This window comes from Lasiosphaeria miniovina (genome assembly GCF_030549165.1).
Source record: "Lasiosphaeria miniovina strain SMH2392-1A chromosome Unknown B0T26scaffold_4, whole genome shotgun sequence".
Taxonomy (NCBI): domain Eukaryota; kingdom Fungi; phylum Ascomycota; class Sordariomycetes; order Sordariales; family Lasiosphaeriaceae; genus Lasiosphaeria; species Lasiosphaeria miniovina.
This window is the reverse complement of record NW_026848223.1, coordinates 2,999,051-3,014,356: the sequence shown is the minus strand read 5'-3', so window position 1 is coordinate 3,014,356 and position 15,306 is coordinate 2,999,051. Positions and strand designations below refer to the sequence as shown.

At 53.7% G+C, this 15,306-nt stretch overlaps 5 protein-coding genes across 5 annotated transcripts; 2 read left to right on the top strand and 3 right to left on the bottom strand.

Moving 5' to 3' along the window:
- Positions 1 to 1,257: 1,257 nt before the first annotated feature.
- B0T26DRAFT_675911 (uncharacterized protein) lies at positions 1,258 to 4,844 on the bottom strand (the record flags this gene model as incomplete). Its single annotated transcript, XM_060439900.1, has 11 exons — positions 1,258 to 1,455; positions 1,598 to 2,135; positions 2,188 to 2,198; positions 2,286 to 2,608; positions 2,721 to 3,047; positions 3,684 to 3,701; positions 3,741 to 3,879; positions 3,929 to 3,949; positions 3,992 to 4,047; positions 4,287 to 4,404; positions 4,506 to 4,844. The coding sequence occupies 11 exons, from the start codon at positions 4,842 to 4,844 to the stop codon at positions 1,258 to 1,260; spliced, it is 2,088 nt and encodes a 695-aa protein (XP_060296428.1).
- A 1,368-nt stretch (positions 4,845 to 6,212) lies between these two features.
- On the top strand, positions 6,213 to 7,730 carry B0T26DRAFT_872055 (oxidoreductase domain-containing protein; the record flags this gene model as incomplete). The annotated part of the gene is made up of 3 exons (XM_060447947.1): positions 6,213 to 6,319; positions 6,383 to 6,516; positions 6,580 to 7,730. The coding sequence occupies 3 exons, from the start codon at positions 6,213 to 6,215 to the stop codon at positions 7,584 to 7,586; spliced, it is 1,248 nt and encodes a 415-aa protein (XP_060296427.1). The 3' UTR covers positions 7,587 to 7,730.
- Positions 7,731 to 8,063: 333 nt separating this feature from the next.
- B0T26DRAFT_675909 (uncharacterized protein) lies at positions 8,064 to 8,750 on the top strand (the record flags this gene model as incomplete). The annotated part of the gene is made up of 2 exons (XM_060439899.1): positions 8,064 to 8,196; positions 8,362 to 8,750. The coding sequence occupies 2 exons, from the start codon at positions 8,064 to 8,066 to the stop codon at positions 8,748 to 8,750; spliced, it is 522 nt and encodes a 173-aa protein (XP_060296426.1).
- Positions 8,751 to 9,621: 871 nt separating this feature from the next.
- Positions 9,622 to 10,219, bottom strand: B0T26DRAFT_675908 (uncharacterized protein; the record flags this gene model as incomplete). The annotated part of the gene is made up of 2 exons (XM_060439898.1): positions 9,622 to 9,867; positions 9,926 to 10,219. 2 exons carry the CDS (start codon positions 10,217 to 10,219, stop codon positions 9,622 to 9,624), a joined length of 540 nt encoding a protein of 179 aa, XP_060296425.1.
- A 744-nt stretch (positions 10,220 to 10,963) lies between these two features.
- Positions 10,964 to 12,431, bottom strand: B0T26DRAFT_751667 (uncharacterized protein; the record flags this gene model as incomplete). Its single annotated transcript, XM_060445414.1, has 3 exons — positions 10,964 to 11,621; positions 11,711 to 12,184; positions 12,232 to 12,431. 3 exons carry the CDS (start codon positions 12,429 to 12,431, stop codon positions 10,964 to 10,966), a joined length of 1,332 nt encoding a protein of 443 aa, XP_060296424.1.
- Positions 12,432 to 15,306: the final 2,875 nt, after the last annotated feature.

Genomic DNA, 15,306 nt, shown 5'->3' with positions numbered 1-15,306 from the left:
GTATGCGGGTTGAATATTGGTCGTGCGATCGCTCTCGCACGCACTCGGAAAACTTGAAGGATGCAAGTAAATGACGTTTGTTGTAGAAAGGAAGGTTTGCAGGTACGGTGTGTCGAAGTTTAAATAGAGGTACGGTTGTCGGGGTAGGCAGAGGGCGTGGCACGGAGAGCGCGTCTGTATGGTGTGGGTATTCGAAAAAAATTGTGATTAGAGCATATTTTGTCAGAACGTGAAAAAAAGTGAAAGAAATGTGAAGAGATAGGAGCACAAGGGTGCAGACCTTCATGCCGTCCTCAAGGAGCTGGTGGACCCAATATAAGGTGCCTAGTACTACCTACCTGAAGCATATTATCAGATACAAAACCCGAATTTAGGGAAGACACATCAACAAGATCCTGATTACCACGGAACGCGGCAGCCGCTCCCGCTGTTATTTTGCTCCTGAAGCCGAAAAAGACGGCCTAACGTACGTCCTGTCCTGTTAATACCCACCCACCTTATCTGAACGCGATGTTAGGCGAGCTGACACGGCCTGAAAGGGTGAAATATTTAGCCAGCGAAAGTTTTTTGGTCGCTTGCAATGGAACGCATACAAACATCCTCCGCCTCGTGAATTTTGTCTACGGCACGGCGTACGACTTCCTCAGACACCGGTACCATGATCGGTAGAACTAGCTGCAACTGCCCCAAGTCTATCAAAGTTTATAAAATATATAACATCCATCAAGGCATTATCCAGTTTCGAATTGTAGTATCATCGCTTTGCCGCCGTTCCCGCTCTGGCGCTCAGCCGCCGATGATGCGGGATCTTAAATAAGGGGTTTTAGTGGTGACTTGTTAGAAATTGACTTTGCTGTTTGTGGAAGTCGGCCATGTCGTGTCTTGGTTTTGGCCGCGGGTCACGCTCGGGTTATGGCTGGGCTCTTCGAATCTGCAGAGAGGGATGCACACTGAATGGTTCGACAACACAAGCAGGCCGAGTTCCACGCATGAGGTTCCGACAGAGGCTGCGCGCTGGTGGTAATCAGCGGGGTAGGGCCGCGACAGGTGGCATATCCACATCTGTAAGGGAGCTCGGCCGCTTTCGTAGGTAGCGGAACAAAATTGTAGGGAGGAAAGCTTATATATGGAAATGACCTCGGTTTCAGAAACTACCCTAAATAAGGCGCGAATACGTCTGAGCAACCTCATAACTGCAGTTATGACAAGGTCCTTATCTCTTCGCGCCACACTGACTGTTATGCCGGTTAGTAACGACTAGAAGTCCCTCGCCAAGACGGAGAGAGCGGCGCTAACGTGGGCTCGTAACTTATCGCGACTCTGTAATAGCGGCGCTAACGTGGGCTCGTAACTTATCGCGACCCTGTAATAGCGGAAGCAATAGGCCGTGATCGAGCTCAGCCCCCGAGGCTTCCGTCTAGCCACTTTCTGTCCGTTTGATTTGTAGGTCCAGTACTATTGATACCGGTTTGCTCTTAAAGTTCCACCACGTGTTTATCTCCAAGCACTCGCAATCGCAGACCTGGTAATACGAGGCCTGCTAGACTTCAACAGGGTCTTTGAGGACTAGAAGTCGATAACCGATACACGACCTCACCTCGAGTGTGTAGTTATGGCAGGCGCAAAAGAAAGCTGTACGCTTGCCTCTGAAATGCGGTTCGTTTTCGCCAAAGACTCGAACGCGACCAGGGGCGTGGCAAGTAACGCGCTGGATGGGGGGCTCGTGGACAACCAGGGATAGGAGATCGAGCAACGTCAAAGGCAACGCTTCGGCTGCATCGGGAGTTTTCCTGATTGCAGTACCGTCGGTCCAATCAATCAAGTCCCCGAGCTCTGGCTGAGGTATTGTTGGAGTTCGGGGCTGGGCGTTGGCAGCCGCCTTTCGGTAGACATGGCTGTTGATGACCAGGTCGTCAAAGTCGAAATTGAGATCAGATGGGGCAATCGCGGATATGGTGTCATCGCCAGGATCAGAGTCAGAGATAAGAGGGGAATAGTCTGCATTGCCGTCGTAGATGGACTTGCTCACTCTGATGCTGGGATTCGCCGAGCGAAGCGACTTGGTGGTGCTGATAGAGGCCCGAACCACGTCCTGCTTTTGGATCAATATTTGTTTAATCTCGGCGAGGGTATTTCTTTTCGACGTCAGCTACTGACCAGAAGGGTTATTTTCACCGAATCACGCACATTTGGAGAAGCTATATCAAAACATTAATGGCAGTTTGTTGACCGCGAAGAGTACCCAATAGCTCGTTGAGCTTTATCTCGTTCCAGATCACGCGAACCTTGGATAGCCACGGCATGTTATTGGGATTCGATACGCCCACCATTATGCGTTGGATTTCGATCTCAAGAGAGCTGAATACGGCGAGGCAGCCCGTCAGGACACAATCGAGAACCGCAGGCAGCTCAGTTCGGGACTGCCACACATTTGTAAAGTCCTCTCTTTGCAAGAGGAGACTTTGGGTTTGGGTAAGTGAGGCCGCGATGACGTCTGATTCGGAGCAGATTAACACAACGGCCATGGGCGCATCCTTAAATCTTTCTCGCAGGTTGTACAGCTTCTTCGTTATGGACAGACACGAGGCTGTGGCATGGACCTGGATGTCTTATCAGCAATCCAGCTCCGCTAACGCTGAATTGCAGGGGCGCAAAGGGAGAACAGGGCAACCGTACGACCGTGGTGACAATAGTTATTGGATCCATGGCTGCCGACATACCATTCTTGTCAGGCGTGATGTAAATACTATAGTGCCCAAAACCCGTATTCATCTCGACCTTGTCGATATCCTGCGGGTCTGTCTGGTGGCAGTTGGTGCCTTCGCAAGTCCAGCGGGACTCGTAGAGGTGGCCCTCGCACGCGACGCCCTGCGCGGCGCCGCTAATGGATTTCGCCAGCGGGTAGGACGAGTTGGGCAGAACGACGGCGTCGCAGCTGGGCCGCCCGCGGGAGAACCAGAACCTGTTCTCTTTGCCGATTCCGATGTTGTTGCCGATGTAGATGTAAAAGCTTGCCGCGGTAGGGGCTGCTAGTTGCAGCGCGGCTGCTGCAATGATGTACTGATGCTTTATTGTCAATTATTAGGGGCGGGGGGCAAAGGTACTGGCGGTGATAGGACAGATTGAAGGAACAAATTCAAGTCGTAGAGCAGGAATAGCAATTATCTGAAATATTCTTATAGGAAAATGTGTATTTAGTACTAGAGGATGGGCACTTCTCGACGCCTGGGTAGATGATTATCTGTCGGGAGTGGCCCTGCAAAATAAAATGGCGGTAATTGTCTTAAGACGTGAACTAATTAATTACTGCCATTTGACTAACTTGTTATAAGCCAGCTGAACACCACAACATCGAGATAATGGAAAGGTGGGCCAAGTATCTCTCGTTATCGTTTACCAGGTAAGTATGAAAAGCCCAAAAATAGTTCAAGCTAAGGACGTATTAACAAGAGAACTGTGCACGAATGATGCATATTCCATGCATGTTGGGGTAGTGGTAGCTTATAATATTTCAGGTTGAATGATCAAATGGGTGGAAACTGTATCGACCGTGAGGATTGGGCTCAAAAGTTGTGGTGGGGGTTAGTTAGACTTGCCGTCGCCTAGATTGCCAGGCAACAGGATCTGTTTTGCGCCTGCTGTTGTAACGGGAAATTGATGAATATAGCGAATGCATGGCGTACCCACAACTACCATCAAGTCTGTAGTTATGAATAAACGTTTGTCACTGTCAGCTTGACCACGCCGCTTGGTTGTAAGCCACTGGTCATATATCGCAACTATTGCATTATGTCCCTCAAAGTCGACGGTGGCGGCACAGAAGTCTTGATCGTTACTATTATTGATCCGCAATTTGACCGTTTGACTCGCCTTCCCAGCCTAAATGAAGAGTAAGATAGTGTTCTTCAATACTGAGAATGCTGCTTACCGAGTCTTTATCGAGTTGCTTCTGGACTTCGTTCACAATCTCTTCGTCACTCTAACCGGTTACCTCTGTCCCGCCCGAGGATCCTGGTTGGAATTGATTCCGATACTCTTCAGGGAACTCTGAAAAACAGTCTTCAGAGCACTCTGAATGATACTCTTCAGAGCATCCTGAATAGACTAATTTTGGGTGCCGACGCTTAAGTGGTTGCGTATGAAGCTGCTCATGGGGTCGTTTCGGTGGTAGGGGACTTGGGTGTTCGGCTGGTTGGAATACACGCTGGTAGTACGCTAACGTCCCCAAAGTCAGCGCTAACTAGCGTACGGCTACATCGGGTCTCACTGGTCCTAAAAAAACTAACCCTTCTGGAAGGCCGACATGTTTTCGACTTCGGCTCGGCTCGCTAGAGCAAGTTGTGTCCCCTCTGCAAATATCCAGCGTTGCGGGAGCTCCTGCAGCCTTAAAATCTCCGGGACTATCTGGTGAGATGCCCAAACCCCGCTCCATCCATCTTGAGGAGGTCCTGTGGGGTGTAGGAGAGAGCAATGAAGAAAAGTTCCTCAGGGCCGAGTTATCGAACTTTCTCCAGCCTAGGGTCGCCCTCGCCGAATGCGGCATCTAGAAACTTGGTAATCTTGGGTCGGAGGTCCTGGCCAAAGACGGCCTCGTCATGCTTCCTGATTTCCCACGCCGTATTTCCCGCGCCGTATTTCCCGCGCCGTATTTCCCGCGCCGTACCCTGGAGAACTTGTTGGATGGAAACCAGAGCGGACAGCCGTGAAAACCTTTCTCTGAGGGCCGTGAAGGGAGTATCGTGTTTCAAGTTCTTGCCAAAGTGTGCCGAACAGAGTGCTCGCTCAATCTCATTTAGATCGCTAAATATCCGATCCGTTGTATCGAGCGTCGCGTCTGTGGACATTGCAAAGTCATGGAGGTGAGACTGGAGTTGCCAGACGAAACGGCGTCAAGCTGAAGTGCGGGGAAGATATTTTGTCAGGGCCCTACAGTTATGTGATCGGCCAGGGCAACTAAGGAGTGTCGGAAGAAGCCGTTGGCATGCATACGGTGGCGCACATCCTAGCAACCTGTTGCCTAATTGGTCATACAAAGTAGAGCATCTAGGCTATGTCCGCTTCCTTTCTTCTTCCCACCAAGTCATTGGCCCCCGCGGGCCGCCAGAGCGAAGCTCTCAGGAGAAACCCGATCGGGCCCAAGTCTCGGCCCGTGCGGGCAAAAAATCGAGAGTGAGGAGCTAGTCTTGATTTCTCACGCAAGTAAAAAACCTCATTTCCTACCAGTCTGTCGAAAATGGTTAGTAGGGTGAGCAGAGGTGAGCCAGCCTAAGCAGGGACTGAACCGAGCCTGAGCCAGGATGAGTGAGTAATGTCACGTACGCGAGGTCCGAAAATGAAAATTCCGTCAGCCGGATCCGCCTCACAGAACAGTAATCATCAATCCTTGTTAAATGTACATAAATGCAACAACCCTCACTGGTAGTACCCCTGCCCGAATTCGACTCAATGTGGGAGCGCCGACGCTTGCCAAAAAGGAGTCTGCGTGTGCATGTCTGTAGGGATTACCGATCAACCAGGAGCTGTGATTGGCCCAGCAGGTGGAATAGTGGGGCGACTACGTCAGCACACGGGCCACACCCGCCCAACACGTGACTTTCTACGTGTTGGCGGGCACTGGAAATCAGCCCCTCCATGTCCCCGTAGTTCGCGATCCCTGACAGTAGAGAAAGGGAGTAGAATCAATACACAACACCCTACTGACCTTGTCATTCCAACATGTCATTTTCAGGATAAAGACCACGTTCCAATCTGACAACGTGTCTCTTGTCCGTTTTCTTCACTTTGTTACTCCATTTTGCTCGGCGGTGGATTTGTAAGAATAGCGCTGGCCAAGCTCGGCCACTTCTCTGCTTCATGAGTGGTCCCTCCTTTCCGGTGGGACGAGATAAGGTTTGAGCTAACGCAGATTTTCTCCACACGGCGCGATCTTCCCGCCGCAGAGCATGCTGTCGGGCGAATATCTGCCCGCCCCACCCCTTTGCATAAGCGATCAACAGCCTGCGCTACCCGTAACAGCACCTAAATTCACACGAGATGGGGACGACTCTGTCCGTAGCCGTCCCTGTTGTCTTACCAATACAACTTCAATCCTGTAACTCTCCGATAGCCCTTTATAATGCGGAAACCGTTGGTAGGAAAGGGGAGGTCTGCCCTGCTAAAGAATTTAGTTTATTGTCATCGCTAAGCCGTAAGCAAAATCGACAAAGGCCAAAATGTTTGGGATGCTCAGCCGCATTTACACGGCTATCGCGCCGCCAACTGTCGAAAAAAGCAAAGACGGTGCCATCAGATTCGGAATTTTGGGAGCTGCCAAAATTGCGTGAGTGCCCCTTTTCCCAACTTCTCTCTGCCCCACCTCCAGTCACTCACCAACGCCCAACAGGCCCATGGCAATAGTAGTCCCAGCCAAATCACACCCCGAAGTCGTCGTTCATGCCATCTCCGCCCGAGACCGTGGCCGGGCCGAGGAGTTTGCCAAGAAGCACGGAATCCCCGTTGTCAGGGACACATACCAAGGTAACCCAAACTCAACTCCTGACTCCCCTTTTGTCAGAATCTAACCAGGTATCCATACTCCAGAAATTCTCGACGACCCCGACATCGACGCCGTCTTCATCCCACTCCCAAACAGCCTGCACTACGAGTGGGCCGTTCGATCCGTCCGCGCAGGGAAGCACGTGCTGCTGGAGAAGCCATCGGTCGACACGGCGGCTGAGGCTGAGATCCTTTTCGGTCTCTCACAGCTGGCTAGCTCTCAGCCTAGCCCGCCCATCATCCTCGAAGCGTTCCACAACCGCTTCCACCCGGCGGTGCAAAAGTTCCTCTCGCTCGTCAGCCCGGCCGACGTCGCGCACGTGCACACGGACTCGATGGTACCGTGGTGGCTGACGGCGCGCGATAATATCGAGTTCAACTACGCGCTGGGCGGCGGCAGCATGATGATGCTGGGCACGTACAACTTTGCGCTGCTGCGCATGATCTTCGCCGCCGAGCCCGCCGAGTGCGTGTCCTGCGAGACGCGCGGATTCGGCGACGGCGTGCACGACAAGTGCGATACCAGCTTCCGCGCCCAGTTCCGCTTCCCCAACGGCGGCACCGCCGACGCCATGTCCACCATGCGCGGATCCGTCTGGTGGAAGCCGTCCGAGGCGCGCGTCACGCACCGCGAGGTTGTTGTCCCCAACGACGGCGACGGCAAGGCGGACCCGCTGCACGAGACGGTGCGCACCCGCGTCGTCACCTTGCACGGCTTCGTGCAAGCCATCGCGTGGCACCGCATCGACGTCAAGGACACCTTCGTGCTCCGCGCCAAGGCTGACGGCCGCACGCTGCGCACCTGGACCGAGGCTTCGTCCCACAAGGCCTACACGTACGCCGAGGCGGGGCCCGAGTTTGCCGATGCCGCCCCCGGTGAGCCCTGGTGGATGTCGTACCGCTGGCAGCTCGAGGAGTTTGTCAATCGCGTCAAGGGCCGGCCCACGCAGTTCTGGATCTCGGGCGAGGACTCGATCAACCAGATGCGCATGCTTGACATGGCGTACGAGAAGAGTGGGCTGGGCTTGCGCCCGATGAGCGAGTTTCGGTGAGGATTGATTTGAACGAGCAGCGGGTGCCTTAGCGTACCGATCTGTCCTTTCTCTTCTTCAGGTACACGCCATGTGCTTCCAGCTTGAGGTTCTAGTCTGTGATCAAAGACTACTGTACATTATTTTATAAACAATCGATCGCACCTCAGTAGACCATGAACCAAAACCGTTGACCGTCGGGTCGTAGTGGGGCGTCAGGGTCGACTGGTTCTTGGAGAGTAGGTCTCGCGAAGGAATTTCCTAGCAGGCTCAGGCCTGGAACTAAGGAAACAATACTGTCAAGCGTTAGCATGAAAAGCGTTGAGCGGGGACAGGAGTAGACACACATTGCCGTCGCAACACTCCACACTCCTACGGCGATACCTATCAAGAGCGCTCTCCTGCTGAGACGACTCAATGAGCCGTCACGGTCTGCATCCTCAAATGCTTGGTCTGGTATGCTGATCATGCGTCGCTTGGCGTCGCTTGAATACATCCATGACGACGACGGCCGAACCAAGGCGCGCAGCGCACAGCAGGAACTGGAATAAGGGCCTCCAGGGGAAGGCGGGCGACCAGTCCATGTGGATCGAACATAACAGGGGACTTACCAAGACGCTAGCCAGGAGCAGTCTACCCCGCGTGTCAGGCTGTGTCAATGGAAAGCTAGATCGTCTTCGTCCAGTTTACTGTACAGGGCCAGGCACGGGACCAAAAGACACCACGCCATGGCCAGGCTGGGCAGGGCGAAGCTGTGGGGGGGCCCGATTGACTGGGCGCAAAACTTGAAAAAAAGAGCGGGCGGTAGCCAAGGATGCGGTTCTCCGTCTGTCACCGCACCGCGTCCATCTCCTCGTTGCCGTTGAGGAACACGCCGTGGATCTCGGCGCCGTGGTCGAGCAGCAACTTGAAGGCCACCTTTCAGTGCCGGACAATGGCGTCTTTCAGCGGCGAGAGGCTTACGCTATTAGTGTTGTTGCTGACGTGGAGCAGCGGGCTGAGCCGGCGTCCGACAAGACCAAACGCAGCAGCTCGGGCTCCGCATACGAGGCCATGAGGTGTATCACGGTAAACGACCCGTTCTCCGTCATATCCTTAGTGAAACCGCGCGTCATGCGATCATTCATCGCTTCCATCTGCCGCTTATGGACGGGCGCATCCCAGGGGTTGCTTTTGAGCAGGTGATTAAAAAAAGGGGAACTCAGGTGTGGTAAAAGGTGGAAACGCCCGTCTCGTCAAAGGAATTGAGCATCTCCATGGTCTCTCTCTCGTCCCCAACAACCCCAAGTAAAAACTTGCTACACCGTGACCCCTGCCGAGGAACAATTCTGCCATGCTAAGAGACTCTTGGGCCGGGAGGAGAGTAGTGTAGTGCAATGCCGTCTCTCCGTGCCGGCTTCGAAGGCCGCCTTGAGCGCTGCGGTCAAGGAAGCCAACGGAGTCCCGATCGCCCCGCCGAACGGCAAGAAAGAGATCCGAGTTCTCATTGAAACTCAGGTTCCTGATTGACTGCTGCCACCGGTCTGGATCCATGTCGAACGGGGCCCTTGAAGCAGCTTGGGATCCCATCCAGACGCCTTCGGCCAGCCAGTCGGACATGGTCTCTCGGTTGATTTCATGTCGTGCTCCAAGCCCCGGTGCCATGGCTGGTAGTATGACATGCGCTTTTGCGAGGTCCATTCGGGCTGCCTTTGTCACAAACACCACCGCCTGATTCACGTTGGGATCGGTCCCAAATCCAACCGCGTAACACAGTCCGAGCTGAAGCTGCACTTCGGCCGCCGCCACCACATGATCCTGCGCTGACGGTGTCCGCCTTTGACTATGAGAGCGTCCAACTCGTTATCCCAAAAAGAAAATTAAACTTTTCATCTGTCATGAAATCTGAAATGAATCTCCCCTATCCTCCTCAAATTTCAATAGTAGTTCCTCCTGCTACTGGGCATCCTTTCCTCCCTTTGTTTGAAAATCAGTGCGCCTAACGATAGGCGACCCAGGAATGAGTCCGTTCCCAACCACTCATCCGCCATGCGTCGCCCACCTTCGCAGTCGCCCGCTAGGTAGCGGGGCAACAGCCACCGCGCGATGCCCCAAGATATCCATCGGAAAGCGTTTCCCAGCTCGCCGGCCCAGAGGCCAAGGAGAACAACGGTGACGGTGACGGGGATGGCCGTAGCCCAGTATAGCACTGGCCCTGCTCCATGTCTCGAAAGTCGCTAATGTTCACGCCAAAAATGCTCGAGACCGCGCTAAGTGGGAGGAAGATGATGGTGACGATGGTGAAGGCATACAAGGCGTTTTCCTGTCGAAAATTGGTTGTGTCTGCCATATCTTGACCCTGGAAGAGGCTGGTGTTTGACCTTGGTGTCGGACACAACTGACAGCTCTGCAGAATGTTGCCCGCCAAACGTGCCGTCTCCAACATATCTGAACTCGAAGACATGATAGGCAGCAGGTGGCGCCCGACTCGTGGTGGTTTCTAGCTCGGGTGGCCGGGCGATGTCGGAGTCACCTTCATCACCTGAAGCAGCTGATACTGAGCCCCGGTTAGACAGATTCTTGGAGATGCCACGGGATGGGGCGTAGGAGTAAAGGGTTGACGGCCCATGGTCATCGCTGTCAGAAGTAAAATCTTCAACTGTCGGGGCCGGCATGGTTAGTCGATCACGATTGGATTCGACATCTGGTCTTGTGTTTGGCTACGAAAGTTGACCAGTCCGTCTCTGGATGACCAGCCTTCAAGCTCTGCCGGGTTGTCAACAACGACCAGATCACTATTCGTCGTACCTGAAGAATTCAGTCCAGCTATCCAGTTCAGCTCCCCTGAGCGTTGTTCTCACATGACTACACCCGACCTTCTTTCTGATACCATTCATATTCTACTTCTTATGTACCTTTCTCACCACTTCCATCTCCTCAATAAACCGCTGCCTCCTCTCCCTAAACGGCCCAAAAACCTCATCCACCTCATCCCTCTCAGATGCTTTGACGAGGTATCTTGCCCCCTCCGGCACATAAGCCCCTTCCTCCGCTGCTAGATTCCCCGTCGTCCGGGCATAGAACTCCCCAGGCCCACACGTAAGAACCTCCCCACGCTCAGAATCTCGCTTGACAAAGATATACCGCACTGCGGTGCAGTCCCGGGTATACCACCTCGAGCCTCAACCATCTTCATTGACAACAAGAAGCGTCTACCCCGCAGATCCAACTGGGTCCATCCTGGTTGATAAGTCCCTTAAGCCTCTGAACATCATCTGCAGCATCGGCGCAGTCCCAGGTACGGGCCCGACAGACCACTCATCGTCAACATCCATCGCCAGCGCGCATGCGGTGCCTAGCATCGTATGCCCCGGACGCATGCTGCGGCGGTCGTTTGTCGCGCCATTAGTTGCAAAGAACTAGAGGAGACGTGGCAGCCATGAAGAAAGTCTCCCCGGGTCGAGAAACGCGTCGTCCAGCGGGATATCAGCGAAGAAGAATGACCGATCGTAGTCTTGGCGGTAGGAGATGCAATCGGGGGGGAGAAGTGAACTCCACTGGAGGCCGCCGGAGGTGAGGCGGGGGACAGTAACAGGGAGAGTTTCGGATTCTCGTTCCCGTTCCGGTTTCCGGTTGTTTTTCGAGATATCATTCTCCATGATGTTGGACAGGAAGACGATATGGTCAAGGCTCCAGTTTAGAGCGTGGTAATTGGGGAGAGAGACAAGGGGGCCTTGGGCTTTATCTGGGTATGGGGAGCTGGTAAAAGCGGCGGAGAAGAGGTCGTTGTGGTACAGCTTGAGGGTGCGCGCGCCTTTTTCGTGGAGGAGCTGGAAGAGAGATGGGAGGGAGAGGGAGCTATGCATTAGAGAGAGGAACGTCAGCTTGGGGAGTTTGTCCAGAAGCTTCGAGAGGACTTCGAGGTTGACGTTTTGGTGCCCCGAGAGGCCAACCCGGGTGATGTCGTCGCCGTGGTCGGCAACCTCTAGAAGCTGTGATACCGCCGCCTCGGGGAGCTGGGGGAACGCTGAGAAGTCGAGGGCGTTGTCACTCCGTACCCTGCGTAGCCATTCCTCGCTAGAAAGAGATTTCTCATCCTCATCCAGCGTCAACCCTTTCGGTTGAATTTTTGCCCCTGGCTCTGCCTCAGGGCATCCTCCGGCCACGGGATCTCCGGCCATAGATCACGCAGCGTCCCCTCGTCGATCATATCCCACTCGCTCAGGTTTTCATACTCCCCAATCTTTGCCCACTGGAACCCCGGCCAGGTGAGGTATTTCTCCGCATCAAACAGGCGACAGCGGAACGTATCTTTTGTCGCCTCAAACTGCCTATCCTTTTCCTCCCGTTCCGCGACTTCTTTTTTCTCCTCTTTGGTACAATAGCGGTATGGGTCGGAGTCGTATTCCTCGCTCTCTTTAGTGATCTTTTTCATGATGGGATCGTGGATGATGGAGGGGTAGAACATGAAGCAGTATCGCAGGTGTCGTAGATCGGTAATGTCGACAATGGTGCAGCCGTTTTTATTCATTACGAGCAGTTGCATCGGCGTGACCTGGAAGTGACGTAGGATGGCGGGATACATGTAGGGGTAAGGGTCGAGGCAGGAGTCGAAGGTCGCGCCGAGGTAGAGGCATGTGCTGACGAATGCGAGGAGGGGCTATTTTGTTTGTCGTGGGTGTTCCACCATGTTGAATCTTGGGGGGCGGCATGGTCAAGGTCGTGGGAGAGGAGGGTTCGGTTTCTGGAGGAGCCGAAGATCTGGAGGAGGCGGTAGCAGCCATAGATTGCGTCTGTGTCGCTGCAGTTGCCCGATTCCGCGAAGGCGAGGGTGCGGTAGCGTCCGTTGACCTTGGCGATGATCCAGTAGTGGTGGCTATTGCCCATGGCGAAGTTGTGCAAAAGTTTTTGGGGAAAAGAAGTTCTTGTTTGGGGGTAAAGATGAAGACTGAGCTAGTGTGAAAGGGGAGGAGGCTAAGGTGAGCAGTGTGACATGTGTGATGCGCTAGTTGGAACTTTAATCTTTAAGACTAAAATGGCAGCGGCATCATTCAGCTGAACGGAGCTACCGTAGGCGAGCTTGCGAGCTGGAGGTGGCGTAGAGAGGCTGTCTCTTCTACTTTACCGTGAAGGTGCCGAAAGTCTCTCGCACAGGGATTGGCCAGTTTTCGTCCGTGTCGAAATGGACTCGAGGGACTGGTCGATCAGATAATCCTCGGATTCCTCAAGCCGTGGAATACCGAGCGCAGCGAGCAGCCGGGGGGACCCCCTCTTTGGATCATCCCCGCCACTAGTCACTTTCACTTCGGCCTACACAGTCATTCGACCCGACGCCATTTTCTCCTGCATCATACGTCCCGTAATATCTGGAGCGCGGCGGCGGCGAGACGGGACCAGTGGGTTTGAATGGAAGCGGCCCCAATAAGCAGCGGAAACGACGCCGAAACGACGCCGAAACTTGCCCAAGGAAGCCGTCTTCTCCTTCTCAATCTTTCTCTTCCTTTTTATCTCTTAAAACCTCACACCGACAATATACTCGGCCAAACACCCCAGTCCCCCCCCAACGCTCGCCACCCCGATCTTTCTCTTCCCTTTTATCTCTTGAAGCCTCACCAACCAACAGTCCAACAACCTCCCCTAAGGCTCGCCACCCCCATCTTTCTCCTCCTTTTTATCTCTTGAAGCCTCACACTGGCAGCATATACAAGCAAGCTCGGGGCTTGGTGCTTGGCCACCTGCACCACCCGTACCCAAGCGAAGAGGGAAAACGGGAACTGGCACGTCAGACGACGGCGCAGGCGCCCCCGGAGGGCCGCCCGAGGCACCGTTCAGCGACCCCTTCCTAACTTGCCAGGTAGCTTATTTTTCAGATCTATGTCATCTAATGTTGAAGATTCCGGAACGGCATGCTCAACTCCTGTTATCACCATGTCGAACCTACAGGCTTCTTGCGACCATCAAGCCGCCATCATTGGATGAAATAAGCTGCCGACTCAAGTTCTGCGCCTCAGCGCGCTTCTCTGTAACCAAAAATCGGTCCAACAACTACATCAAAGGCTTTAGCCCGTCTGGAATTAACCTGGTTTGCGCCAGGGGCAAGGTCCGCAAACTAAGCCCCGCTCTCGTCAAACAAGCACCTCGAAGGTTAGCTATACTTAGCAGGGCACCGCCAAGGCTTTGCATGTTGATGGGGTTCGCCGCTGGACCTTTGAGGTTCGATCTGGCTATGAGGACCACCATGGGCATGATCCGGAGAGAAGCCAAAGGGGCTGTTCTGGGCTACAGCTTGGTCACTGGCCAATGGCGACGACAGTTCCACTGTGGCCAACTGTATGATGTGGCCAACTGTATGATAACACGTATAAAACCAACAATAAGAACCTCGCCTTCTTCCAGATCGTCGCTGTCAGCCACGTTGGCCAGGCCTTTAGTTGTGGATTTGGCCTAATTGATAGTGAACGGCGATAATCGGCTGACGGAGCAAGTTAATGCTGTATGGATGAGAGCCGAGGCTCTACCCCTAGGGGTAACTATCACAGATTTTGACACTGTAATAAGGGAAGCTGTTACGGCTACGTGCCCTGGAGCGAAGCCGTAGATCTGTGTGTTCCATCTCCACAAAAATGTGGCTACGGTGCACCGTGAGGGCCTCATCTTAAAACGGAGAGTGAAAACGTTAGCCACCGAGCCTAATTCTTGGCCTCCATCTTGAGGGCGGGTTTGTTTTGTTGGAGTAGGGGGATGGGTCCGATTTCTGGGACCCCCCTATCCAGGCACCTTTTTTCGGAGGCAGGGCCCAAAATCGGACCCACGTCGCGTAAACTTGCCAACTTTCATTGCATGATGAGCATTGGGTGAGCCGTGGTGAGCCGAAGCTGAGCCGAAGGTGAAGCGAGCCAGATTTTAGCCCAACTATTTTCGGATGCGACCTACTTATTTTTAATCTGAGACTACCTAGGGAGGTGAATATGTCTTCTTTCATTCACTAGTTACCTATTTAGCTGTACATGTACACCACAGCACAAGAAAAGAGTTAAAATTTCTAGGTAAATATGTTGTTACTGCCGAGTCAGCTCCGGGAACCTTGGGCGCCCCGATGTTATAGCTAGTTCTGGGGGACCCTAGGTGGGGTCACATTTGTATGTGGTAAAGACGTGAGGGACATGTTAGCTGCAGTAGCTAACGATGACTGGAGGAGAAGAAGTTCAGGGGCATGCATACCTTGAGGCACCAGCGAGCCGGGGTTTCTGAACCCCCCTTCTGAACCGGGTTCGGTGCTCGGTGATGGTCAGCCGGCCGCGGGTGAGGAAGGCTCTGCCTTCGGTGTCAAGGCCAGCGTGAGACACATCAATGGGGCGCTCCCATCCCTGGGGGTCGACATATATGACATATTCGTGGTCCAAGAAACCGCTCCGCTCCGGCGCCATCGGGTGGACTTTTAGCTGTCCGCCATCGTACTACCACTATGGGTGGTTGCATCAGTGTGCCATGGTGTTCTCCGATCCAAACAGCGGGCCGCGCGGAACGTAGCCCTATAGCGTGTCTATTGTCATTTTCAAGCCTCGGATAACCTAATATCAGTATTGCGGCACGGTCAGCGCGCGTCTTCTGTGGCATTGCTCAGTTGCACGAAACACGGCTTACACTCTCCTCCGACTGCTTCAAGCCAAGCGAGCCGAGTGTGACGTATAGGATGGCCGAAAAATCTAAGCAGTTAACCAGGTTGAACGACTTGGTGAAAAAGGCCTCGAGGTCGAGCCAA